At 43.5% G+C, this 11,890-nt stretch overlaps 3 protein-coding genes and 2 non-coding genes across 5 annotated transcripts; 3 read left to right on the forward strand and 2 right to left on the reverse strand.

Moving 5' to 3' along the window:
- Nucleotides 1-1,100: 1,100 nt before the first annotated feature.
- Nucleotides 1,101-3,313, reverse strand: PCOAH_00020590 (CMGC/GSK protein kinase; the record flags this gene model as incomplete). The annotated part of the gene is made up of 7 exons (XM_020058868.1): nt 1,101-1,335; nt 1,464-1,510; nt 1,637-1,726; nt 1,823-1,911; nt 2,050-2,139; nt 2,309-3,142; nt 3,295-3,313. The coding sequence occupies 7 exons, from the start codon at nt 3,311-3,313 to the stop codon at nt 1,101-1,103; spliced, it is 1,404 nt and encodes a 467-aa protein (XP_019914364.1).
- Nucleotides 3,314-6,085: 2,772 nt separating this feature from the next.
- PCOAH_00020600 (Uncharacterized protein) lies at nt 6,086-7,657 on the forward strand (the record flags this gene model as incomplete). The annotated part of the gene is made up of 1 exon (XM_020058869.1): nt 6,086-7,657. The coding sequence occupies one exon, from the start codon at nt 6,086-6,088 to the stop codon at nt 7,655-7,657; it is 1,572 nt and encodes a 523-aa protein (XP_019914335.1).
- Nucleotides 7,658-8,352: 695 nt separating this feature from the next.
- Nucleotides 8,353-8,425, forward strand: Val_CAC (the record flags this gene model as incomplete). The annotated part of the gene is made up of 1 exon: nt 8,353-8,425. It is a non-coding gene; the product is annotated as a tRNA-Val (tRNA).
- A 908-nt stretch (nt 8,426-9,333) lies between these two features.
- Nucleotides 9,334-9,407, reverse strand: Ile_AAT (the record flags this gene model as incomplete). Its single annotated transcript has 1 exon — nt 9,334-9,407. It is a non-coding gene; the product is annotated as a tRNA-Ile (tRNA).
- A 909-nt stretch (nt 9,408-10,316) lies between these two features.
- PCOAH_00020630 (60S ribosomal protein L26) lies at nt 10,317-11,486 on the forward strand (the record flags this gene model as incomplete). Its single annotated transcript, XM_020058870.1, has 3 exons — nt 10,317-10,332; nt 10,756-10,868; nt 11,012-11,486. The coding sequence occupies 3 exons, from the start codon at nt 10,317-10,319 to the stop codon at nt 11,264-11,266; spliced, it is 384 nt and encodes a 127-aa protein (XP_019914704.1).
- Nucleotides 11,487-11,890: the final 404 nt, after the last annotated feature.

The following is an 11,890-nucleotide window of genomic DNA, read 5'->3' on the forward strand; positions in this document are numbered from 1 at the left end:
GGTTCACCATTTAAGGTTTCAGGGTTAAGGATTTAGGATTTCAGGGTTCGGGATTTATGGTTTCAGGATTTAGGATTCAGGGTTTAGGGTTGAGGATTTAGGGTTCGGGAATTAGCGTATGGGAAGGGTATTTATGTTATAGGAGTTGGGTTGGGGGTATATAGGTCAAATGGTGTGTAAGGAATAATGTGGAAAATTGGACAATATAAATTTTTGGTTTATGTTTGCGGTTTGCAATATTTTTGAATTCGGAGTTAACTTTAGTTAATAGGATTCTGTCCTGTTGCTTTTTTTTTAAGAAAATGGAATTGGGTTTATAAGCCTGGGGCCCCCCAAAAAAGAAAAAAGAAAGAACATGTGAGCAAAAGGTTGTTGACGTTACATGTGTATAGCTGCAGGCACGTCGTATCCCGGTAGATTTTATAAATGCGGCATCGAACATGTACAGAAATAAATAGTTGTAAATAAGTATGCGCGTGTGTCTACAAATTTTTGTGTTTCACCTCCCCCCTTTTCCTCTTTTTCGACATAGGCACAGAGAGAATTAGATAAGTGTAAGTGTAGCGCAAGCATGACTGTAAGTACGCAGGAATATATCCATTCTTATACAAAAAATTCACAGTCATGATGGAAAAGTGTTCCAAAATGCTTAATAAATTTGCCTCAATAAGAAAAAAAAAAAAAAGAAAAAACGCTCTCCACTCCATGTGTTGACCCTTCATTAAAATTGTATCGTGTTTTTGTGTGTGTGGAGTACGGCGAAGGGCAAATTCAACCCAACCGAAGGATTTGCGCAAAGTGGTGGTGATTAAAATGGGAAACAAACGAGTGAACAAAAAAATGGACGAGCACTCCAGGGTGGGTTGATCGTATTGGCGATGTGTTGGCGGTGGCGTGCGGTGGGGTACACTTAGGCGTTGTCCCGCGCGCGCCTCCGCGTGCGGAGCGCGTATACGTGGAATAGTGCGCATGACCCATTGGTAGTCGTGGGTATGCAGGAAAGATCAATTACGATTTCGCCCCGTCCTGTTTGTTCCGTTTTTCAACCGTCTTAATTCCTCAGAGCAGAACGTTTACGATGCACGTGGCGGGGATCTCCCTCAGGCGAGGTTCACGGCGCGATTGGACTTAGTTTCCATACTAGATTCAGCAAACTCTTTGCTCAAATTGTCTGCCATGTTGGAGTTATCACTGGTCTTGCTCATTAGGAACTGTTCATACGCCTCGTAGGTACGTTTGGATGTCAGCTTTCGCCTGCAGGCGTCAGACATTTCTTTGATTTCTTCCTCGGTGAAATTGAATAGCTCGGGCAGCTTCTCTATATACTTGGGTAACCTTTCGGGGGGTAAGGAAGAAGGAAATTTGTTATGGTGGAAGACAAGTGAAGGAAGCGGCAACGGCGTGGTAACGGGGTGATACACCATTATAGACTGTTCCTGCACAGTGTAGAGGTGAGGCGTTACTTGATGCAAGGGTCCCTCAAATCATCGAAGAAGGGATCTGCCAGGGCCTTCACGGGGGTGTGTGAAAGAAGCAACAACAATGAGCGTAGATATATTGTGTTAGTTAATCATGTGGGGGGCTATAATAAAGTAGACAAACGGGCCCTATGGTCCTCTCAAATCCTAGGTAGTACTTCGATTGGGTTCAGCCGTTCCAGGGGTTCATATTTGAGGAATCTGGACACAAAGTTGATGGCGTCCTCGGGGGTTCCCTTCGGAAAGACCTGCGTATGTGTGGATCAGATAACGTGTTGAAGTGAATCCTCTTAGACCTTAGAAGATGTACTTTCTCCCCCTATGGGTTCGCATGTTATGGGTACCTTTTTCAAATCCTTTGGCTTCACATCAGGGAACTTCACATCTGCGTAGTTCGGGTTCATCACTTTCATTTGCTCCTCCGTCGGTGTGCCTGCGCAAAGGGAGGGGAGGACAACCATTCGCATTAGTAAAGTGGTACATTTGCTACTACATTGAAGATGTAGAGGCGTTCGCATAGGCGAACACACACAATTGGGGAGAAAGGGGTGCCACCATGGAGAACACTCACCTAACACTTGGATGATCCTAACTAACTGGTCGACGCTGGACTGGCCGGAGAAGAGAGGGTAACCTAAAATCATCTCGGCGATTATGCAGCCTGGGGGGGGATGGCGTGAAGAAAAATGGGGAAAAGAGATATGGAGGGGACACCTTTGAGATGCGCAGCGGTTAAGGCCCTACGATGAGCACATGTGCAGGTAACTCCACTGCACTTCTCAGCTTGGCCATTTTTCATGTCAGCTTTGCCGCTCGTTTAAGAAGCCTACCGAGGGACCACAAGTCGATGTGCGTGGTGTAGTTGGTGGCGCCCAACATGAGCTCCGGGGCACGATAAAACCGTGAGCAGATGTAGGACACGCTACGCTGGCCAGCTAGCAAATTCTTCGCACTGCCAAAGTCACACAGTTTTAGTGTATGTGTGTTGGGTTCTATGAGTAAATTCTGTGGCTTCAAATCTCGGTGGCAAATAAACTTGGAGTGCAGATAAGCTAATGCTCTACAGAGCTGGTAGGAGTAGAGTTTCACCAGAAGGAGAGGTAAGGAATGGTTGTTCCTCGCATAGTGCTTCATGTATTTGTGTACTGTCTGAGGAATGAACTCCATCACTACATTTAGGAAAATATTTTTTTCATTTTTTTTCACATATTCTGTGTAGTAATAATCCTTCAGAAAAATGATGTTCACATGGTTTAGGTTCTGCATTATTAGGAGCTCTCTGTTTTTGTACTGTGGATCTTGGAGGACCTTCTTGATAGCTACTTTCTCGGATGTTTCCAGACAGACGGCTTCATAGACGACTCCAAAGCTTCCATTGCCCACTACATTACCTAGCTTGTAAGACCTACTTGAGGACCTATTTATATCGTTCTCTACCATTTTTTGCTTTTCTTCACCCCCCAGGGGATTGTTACTATTATTTTTGTTCATCTCAGTTAGGCTCTTTCGGTGAGGGGGATACTTGGCACTGCCGCTGTTGGGTGGTTCACCTCTTCCTGGGGGTTCGCCTCGACAGACGTACTCGCCTCCTTTCCCGTTATCGATCCTGTTTAGGTACTTCTTTCCGTTCTGTTCATTTTCGAAGCATGCACTGGTGTGGTCATCTACAGGGGGGGGGAAGAAAAAGAGGTGGTCCGAAAAAACGGTAGAGCAATGATCAAGTCATCGCCACGCAGGGGTGATGTGGTTAGGACCAGGTCGACGTCTTCTCCACGTCTGACTATACTATCCCGCTACACCTCCCAGACGGACGTACCTGTGTGCCAATCTCTCATATTCCCTGTGGTGTCCTTCCTTGTTACGTCTTCGAGCTGGAATCAGTTGCGGTGTGGGGAAGGTGGGGTGACGCTTAGACTGTTTCGTAGGATGAAATTAGACCGGGGAAACGCGTCAGTAGGCTTTTTCACTTTCGGGCTCGCATATGTAGATGTGAACAAAAAAAAAAAAAAAAAAAAGCGTCTTTCGCTTGGCTTGCCGATTAGCTACTAAAACGTAGGATTGCCTGAGCGCTCACAAGTATGCGTTTAGCGTGTACGTGAAAAACATGAGCATACACTTGCACAGCGTTCCACCTCAGTAGAGCATTTTCCCCCGCACCAACTTGGCTGACCGACGCGCGCAGCTCGAGCTGTTCATCGTTGAGGGGGGCACGTTCAGTTCAACAAGGCTTCATGTTGCTGCGCGTGTGTGTGTATGCCTTTCGCCCTCTGCCTTTTTGGTGCACCTTTTTTGAGTGTACCTTTTGGATTGTATTTTTGCGTGTGCCTTTTGTAGTGTATTTTTGCGTGTGACCTTTTTGAGTGTATTTTCCGCGTGTGCCTTTTGTAGTGTATTTTCCGCGTGTACCTTTTGGATTATATTTTTGCATGTGCCTTCCGCGCGGGGTCACGTGGAAAATGATGTAAAAAACGAGGGTGGAAAAATGATGTGATAAAGTCCATTGACCGCACACAATGGTGAGTATAAAATAGGGATACACAAATTTTCCCGCGTTTTTGTTTTTGTAGTAATATTGTTTGGGAGTCGATGGAAAATTTTTTCACTCCCAATACTTTGACGAAGGAACAGCTTTTTGAGATATCCGTGAGAAACTTTCGAGGTGCTGCGCGGGCGATTGTACGTGTGCTTGCGGGGTGGAAAACTCCCGGGAATTTTGCCGCAAACGGCGCACGCAATTTTGTGTGCTCATTTGGGACAGTCATGAGTCAGCGCGGCGCCACTTCGTGTGACCTCCCCCCACGTATGTTCCCTTTTTTTTTTTTTTTTTTTTTTCCCTCACTGTGTGTGCCCGCTTAAGGCGTGAAAGAAGCTTCCATTCGTTGACCATTTCAGAGGAGCGTGAAGTGGCCTTCGCGGCGTGGGCAGGTGAGGGAATGTTTCACCCGTCCTTAAGCGTATTGTTTAACCATCCTTGCGTGATTGGTTTAGCCCACCCGCGTGCGCGCGCCTTGTAGTGTTTTCCAAAAGAAGGAACATTTCCCACCAGATAGAAGTGTTCTCGTGTGGCAGGCACGTGTGGACCCGTATTGCTGTGCATGCCGAGCGCCAAAGGTGAAGAGACCCCACGGGGTTGTAGAGGTGGAACCCCTACATGATGTGCATACAGCCAAGGGGATCCAACATAACCACTGCGCAGATAAAATGCCACGCAAAAAAAAAAAAAAAAAAAAAAATATGATGAGTGTACAAGTCCATTCACTCGGTGTGTGTACAGATTTAGGCAACGGACGCGAGCAAAATATGTAGGTATATACTCACTTAAATGGTCCCACGGAATGCATGCGTGTGGATGGGCAAGACGTATCGGGTACGAAAACGAATGGACGGTGGGGAGGCGTGAAGGTGTGGCATGTTCGCTCTGCATATATGGGGGGGGATAATGTCCACTAGGAGTCGCAGCCGGGTGACCAGTTTAATTGTTAACTTACTACGCAGATGAAAGCAGAGCTGGATTTTTTTTTTTTTAGGAAAAGATTTTGCCGCTTCATAGAGGAGTGACATCTATACGCACGCATACAGACACGTGGGCACGCTTCTCTCCCAACTTGCAATGGGGAAGAGTGTATTTTTTCTTGCATCGGTCTTTTTTTTTTTTTTTTTTTTTTTTTTTTTTTTTTTTTTTTGACCATATTCAGGTTGTTCATAATAGGTCAGGCACGCTGATATGCACGAAAATGGGCAAAGGTGACTTCACCACGCATGGCCCACTCCGTAAAGGGGGTTCCTCCCACATGGTGGAGATTGCGCCCTCCCCTTTGCTTCTTTAATCTACCAAAGGATGCACACTACGCGCGAGAGAACTGTCTCTACATTTTGCTCCCTCTCGAAATCATGCAACATCACGAGCAGGACGTGGTGTAAATGTCACTTAAACGAGGGAGCCGTGCAAATGTGTGGCCCATTGTGCAGGGGTAGAATGGAGTGGGACAGCCATCCTCTTTCCACAATTACAACCACACAGTTAAGAAAATGTTGGAGGCAAAACTTAACTTCACGTAAAGGTAAGCACAGTTAACAGCCGACATAGCCACGTATATTGTTATATCTCCACATGGCACTCTCTTAATGGACTTTCTACCCACCGCGCTTCCCCCACACACTGCCTCCACAAAACTTAAACTTCCCCTAACTGTGCAATAATATGCGAACAATCAAGTGGGCGAGATTGCACCAAGGGGAAGTAACTCACCAAAAAAAAAAAAAAAAAAAAAAAAAAAAACGAATAAATAATCTTCACTACGTATGGGTCCCTTACCCGTCAGCCAAGCGTGCACTGGCATGTGCCACAGGGGAGCAACTCCGTTCGGCATGCAATTCCCGGGTGGGGCGAAAAAATTACCAGGTTTATCCGAAAAAGGGGGAAAAGAAAAACACCGAGTTGGTGGATATATACATGGAGGGAATTATCTCAAAAAAAGGCCACGCGAAGGATACCACAAGATGAGCAGCAAGAGAGAAACTACGTAAGGCTAATAACACGGTGAGAGGACCCCCAAACGCAGTTCCTTCACTGCAACCCATTGTAGCTCCACCGCGGAGGAACAAAAATGGGGCCGCCAAGTGGGAAGACCACCATCCCCCTGTTTATGTACAGCATAGCAACGACGGCGATCGTTTATCAGAACTATATTTTTATTGCATTCCTGTTTAAGAGGTATAGAGCATACGAATGGCTATGCAAAGGAGAGAGTGACCAAATGGGGGGGGACTTCTTTGTGTGCAAGGAACAGGAAAACTACATTCAGTTTTTGCTAGTATCAGGGTTAATCATTCAGTTCATTTCTGGTTCTATTGGAAGTATGCTAATTAATGTTTTGTCCAAGAAGAAATATGTGTCACGCGTGGCCTTCTCCTTTTTGTTCGCGGGGTGGATTTTGCTGAGCGTTGCCCTTTCATATTCGAAGCACTACATGGAAGGGTATTCGCAGATTGGCACTAGTGGCAAAAGGTCTGACGCCTTGGGGACGCTCTGGGGGGGCTTCGAAACCATTTCGCTCCTGTTCAACTTGGCATTCGCCTGCTTTGGCATCGGGTCGGACAACTCGTACCTACCCATCATATACTACGTTAACGAGAAGTATCCAGTGGAAAAGGGGGAAAAGACAAGCAAGAGTGGCGACCCCACAAACGAAAATGGCCTAGCCGAAAGCGCAAATAATGGAGGGGAAAGCAAACTAGGTGCTTTAAGAAATCTTTTGAAGAACAAAAATTACATCCTCATCAGCACCATGTCTTCCCTGGCCGTGCTAAGTCTCTTCGTAGGAAACGTGCTGTTGGCCGCTCTTAACGTATTTGAAGGGAAAAACAATATCACAGTGGTGGTGGCTTTGTACATTTTGGTGTGCATCGTCCCCTCGTTTTTCATTGCGAATTTGTTGGATGAGAGAGGAGAGGGAAGAACTAGCGACAACGTGGTGATCAGCCAGCAGATAGCGCCCAACAGGGAGAGCACCCAGGTATGGGGAAAAATCCACCTGGATGCCCTGAAGAACCAAGTGAAGTCGCCATTTTATCAGTTCATCGTGATCGAGTTCTTCACCATAACGTTCAGCATTTGCTACTTTATGTTTTCCCTGTTCGATATTTACGAGCACAGCGTATTTGGAGACACTCTAAACATATACTCCCTCGTGTTACCATCAAGCTTTATCATCACCTTAACATTTGGCATAATAGCTGACATTATAAGCATATACAATTTTATGAGCTTCAATTTAGTTTTGGGAATTTCAGTTTTTTCTTTAACTTGGGTTTACTACAAAACGACGAGTGTATTTGTTGGCTACCTGTCGTTGATCATTTATTTTTTTCACCAAAGTTTTTTTGCAAACCATATGTACATGTACATGTCGACAGTATTTGGGGAAAACAATTTTGCAGTCCTCATTGGAATAATTAACGCATTTGCGTCTGTTGCCTTTTTCCTTTCCTTTAAATCTTTCGAATATATTAAGTATCACGGAGGGCCTGTCTACTCCCAGATGCTTATCCAAATTGTCATTCTTTCATACGTGCTGTTGTTTCTTTTTCACGTTTTTTACATAAAGAAGAAGGCTGCAAGTGGACAATTCATGACAACGAAGCGGGGCACTTCCGAAGTGGCACAAACTAATGTATAACCAGGTTTGCTCTTTCTTTTGATGATGTCACCATGAGGAGGGTAAAAGTTTACCTGTCCTAATTTGTTCCCATATGAGGTAGCTATTTTGTTAAAAAAATTGCACACATGAGTTGTTGCTAGCTATTTCAACTTTTTTTTTTTTTTTATTTTATTTTTTTACCTGCACCGTTCAGGTGAAATTACACAAAATGAACAATTTGTTTTTTTATTTCCCCATTTGTTAATACGAATAATTTGTTTGCAAATATTGGTGCTCCCGCCTAGGGGGCTAGTAGCTTGTCCTGTTGTGTTCCCCATCAAATGGGCTTTGGAAGACCGAGCTTCTTATTAGCAGTCCCCCTGGGGCGCCCGAACGATTGTGGATGCTGCTCTCACATACATCAAATAGGGTCAAACTGTGCGGAAGGCACCCCTGACGGAAGCGGAAAAAAGGGCAACATGGGAATATGACAAAAGGATCAGAACGACATCGAACAGGATTAGAACATGCAGAGGAATAGGAACTTAAGAGAAGGGAATTCCCATTTAGCCGAAAGGGGAAAATAAAGGGGGGAATATGTTTCCAAAAAAAAAAAATAAATAAATAAATAAATAAATAATAAAAGAAAGGGGGGTAAAACAAAATTTAAAGCTTAAAACATGGAGAACATCATGATTGGATTATTATCGATCTGGTGAAATTATCCTATGTAAGCGAGCATGGTCTAGTGGCTATGACGTTCGCCTCACACGCGAAAGATCCCGAGTTCGATCCTCGGTGCTCGTATAAAAAAAAAAAAAAAAAATGCGGTTTTATGCTCAAACAGGGCGCCCATATGATAATAAGCGCATAATAATAACGGTTTTAAATGACATTATTAGATTTTATATTATGTTATATAATAAAGGGTAAAAAAAGGAAGAAGCCCCCATACTCGTCATAACGTTGTTTTTGTGGTTTCTAATTTATAAGCCTATCACCCCATCCGTTCTTCCTGCACGTATTCTGCTTTCTTTTTTTCCCTCCTTTTTATGCTTTCACTACTTGTATGCATTCGCAACGCGCCTGGTGAGGGGAAATGTGAGGGCGGCCTAACGCCAAGGGGAGAAACCCTGTTAAAATAAAATTGCAATATTAAAAGTCGAAGTGGGAACAAACACGCAAGTTATCTGTATCCTTTTTGTCACTTTTAATGACGCCACCTTGAAAGCTGGGCGTGCATTCATATGCAATCCACATCGAACATGATGGGGAGGGTCTTCATATTTCTTTTCCTACATTATTCCCTTCTATGGGGGAAAAAAAGTAATGAGTACAAATCGAGTGGCCTCCTTTTTTTCACCCTAGCCTGAGTGTTACATTCAATTATGTATAAAAGTCATAAACGCCGATTATTTTTTTGTTCACTCTACAGAAGGTCGCTTTCGCCAGCTTATGGGTGGGGCAAACATGCGGTCAATTTTAAGAGGAACAAAAGGTATAATAATATATAAACGCCGTAAATTTTAATTTGCAGCTTTTACATCCCCATTTGAAACGCACCTTCATGATGGGATGATAATACGGGAAAATGGGACATCAGAAAAAGGACTTGTATATGAATATATAAGACTCGCCTCCGCCAACGTATAATAAAAAAAAAAAAAATTAAAAAAAAGGAATTTTTATTTTGTATATATAAATTTTTTTGGGGTTGGTCCCAGGCGGTCTCGAACCGCCGACCTTACGGTTATTAGCCGTACGCTCTAACCAACTGAGCTATAGGACCTCTGAATATATGGTCTTGGCAGCAGTCCATACTTCCCAATGGAAATAATGCAGCAAATTAAGATTACGCACAAAGGTATGCAAATCCGCTACTGGGTTGTTATACGGTATGCCCCTTTTTTTCCGTGCGTTATACTTCCCAAAATACGGGGAAAAAAAAAAAAAAAAACGGGCATCTTAAAATATGTTGTTACTTCCCCTCTTATCCTCCTTCGCATAAGGTCATAAAATCCATCCTGGCAAATAATTCGGAGCGGAAAAAAGTGCAACGAAGTGATGGCCAGTATTATCCACCAACTTATTTTACGAACTCAACCCCGTTGAAGTAAAAAGTGGATGCTTGGGCGAACCGGTGAGGAATTTTCACCAACACGTGACGAACATTTTATGAACAAAAAAAAAAAAAAAAAAAAAGTATGAAAATCCAAAGGGGAAATGAAAGGAAGCAGCCAACCCTCCTATATTCTAAGGGCATAACATTTTATTATGTATATACCTCATTCGCGGGGCACTCTTTTTTTTCTTTGAGATCGTGCAAGAATAATTTCCTTTAAATGTCAGTTGCGCAAGATCCACAAAAAAGCATACACGCCGCAACGCGCATATAACCCTGTAATATAACATTATTTATTGTAATGCGCTTATTCCAACGTACGACCAACGACATTTTAATTGAAAAGCGCGACTTCGGCATACATAAAAAAAAAAAAAATTGTTTTCATTTGACCTAATTTTTTTAAATTCTTTTTTACCTCTAAATTGTTAACTATAACACAGAGTTGTACAAGAGGAAAAAGAAAAAAAAAAAAAAAACTATAATAGGGAAACAATTCCGCTTCATTCATTTTATACCCACTTTTTGGAGAGAATCCCCATTTTCGCCCTAATATAATTTTCCCCTTCTTCCAAAATGAAGTTTAACAAGAGTAAGTTTGCAAACACTACTTAGGTGGAGAGCCATAAACCTTTAGGGCTGCTCCCGCCGTACATCCGTCACAGTGTTTGGATTGGCCATTTGGCCCACTTGCGTATATGAGATCATTGTGTACGCGTGATGTTGCGATGTACCATGTGGATATGAACTTGGCACGCCGTTGGGGGGAACATCTTCTAAGAACGATGCCCAACGTGCGTATCCGCATAGTACATCGCCCCCTGATAAGTTACTCAAACATACATGTATCTTCGTGGATACACGTGTGATCGTTTTATATACCACTTTGCAACTCGACCTGTGCCCTATCTCGTGTTTACTACGTATCGCCGCACGGTGTGAGGTGTTGCCCACCTCGCCATCTATGCGCAACCGCAATACCATCATAATGCGTCCCTTCCTCCCCCTCCGTTAGAAATATCCTCCTCCCGAAGGAAAATGAGAAAGGCGCATTTCACGGCGCCAGCTGGACTTAGAAGGAAAATTATGTCCTCCAAATTGTCAAAAGAGTTGAGATTAAAATATAAGGTAAGAGAGCTAGGCCTCCTTTTAGCCGCCTGAAAAAATGCCTGCGTTTATACCGATGTAGGGGGACGTGCGTTCGTCATGACGCCCCAGCAACGTTTATCGTCACGTATTTTATTGTCATTTTATTCTGTTTTTTCTTGCAGACGCGAGCTCTGCCAGTGAGAAAGGACGACGAAGTCCTCATTTGCAGAGGACACAACCACGGACGAGAAGGAAAGGTTGTGAAGATAAACAGAAAGCGATTTAAAATATACGTGGAAAGAGTAACCAGGGAAAAGGCTAACGGAGAGTCCACCTTCATTGGTATCCACCCCAGCAACGTTATCTTGACCAAACTGAAAATTGACAAGAACCGTAAAAAGATCCTCGACAGAAAGGCGCCAAAGGAGAAAATGTAAGGCGTACCGTGTGTCCATTTTAAGCGTTGTCCATGCCAGTTAAGCCCGAAGGAAGAGGACCCACGAGAATGTGCCACCCGTCGTTAGATGGTTAGCGGCGGTTTAGCCCAATTTTGCGGAGTTTCGCAGAGTTTTATCCTTCTGTTTGCCTTTTTCCTTTTTTTTTTTTTTTCCTAAAAAACTTATAAACGGGTCAGGTTATTTTAAATCTTTTGGAATGTAAATTTAAAGGGGCCACTATTTGCTCGAAACAGCACAACGTTGCTAAGGAGCTTGCTCGCCAATTTTACGCAACCACGAATTAGCGAAATGTTGATTTTTTCCCCGTGTGTGCAACTTACGTAATTTTGAATTCCCCCTGGCTAGCTTTTTTTTTTTTTTTTTCCTACAAATTTGTGGCTAGCTGAAAAAAAAAAAAAAAAAATCTGTACTGTTCATAAAATTGCAACGGTCTAAATGGGTCAAGGGGGCTGGGAGAAAACGTTCGCAAGTTTTGTGTGCAGCGTGCGCCCTATTGGTTGGCTGATTGGCAAAGGAGAGTTAAAGCAGGGTTATGTTACCACAGAGTGGAACTTCACCAAGGTGACACCTTTCTCTGAATTTTCCAATTTCGCCAGATAACCA

This window comes from Plasmodium coatneyi, chromosome 8, assembly GCF_001680005.1.
Source record: "Plasmodium coatneyi strain Hackeri chromosome 8, complete sequence".
Lineage (NCBI taxonomy): Eukaryota > Apicomplexa > Aconoidasida > Haemosporida > Plasmodiidae > Plasmodium > Plasmodium coatneyi.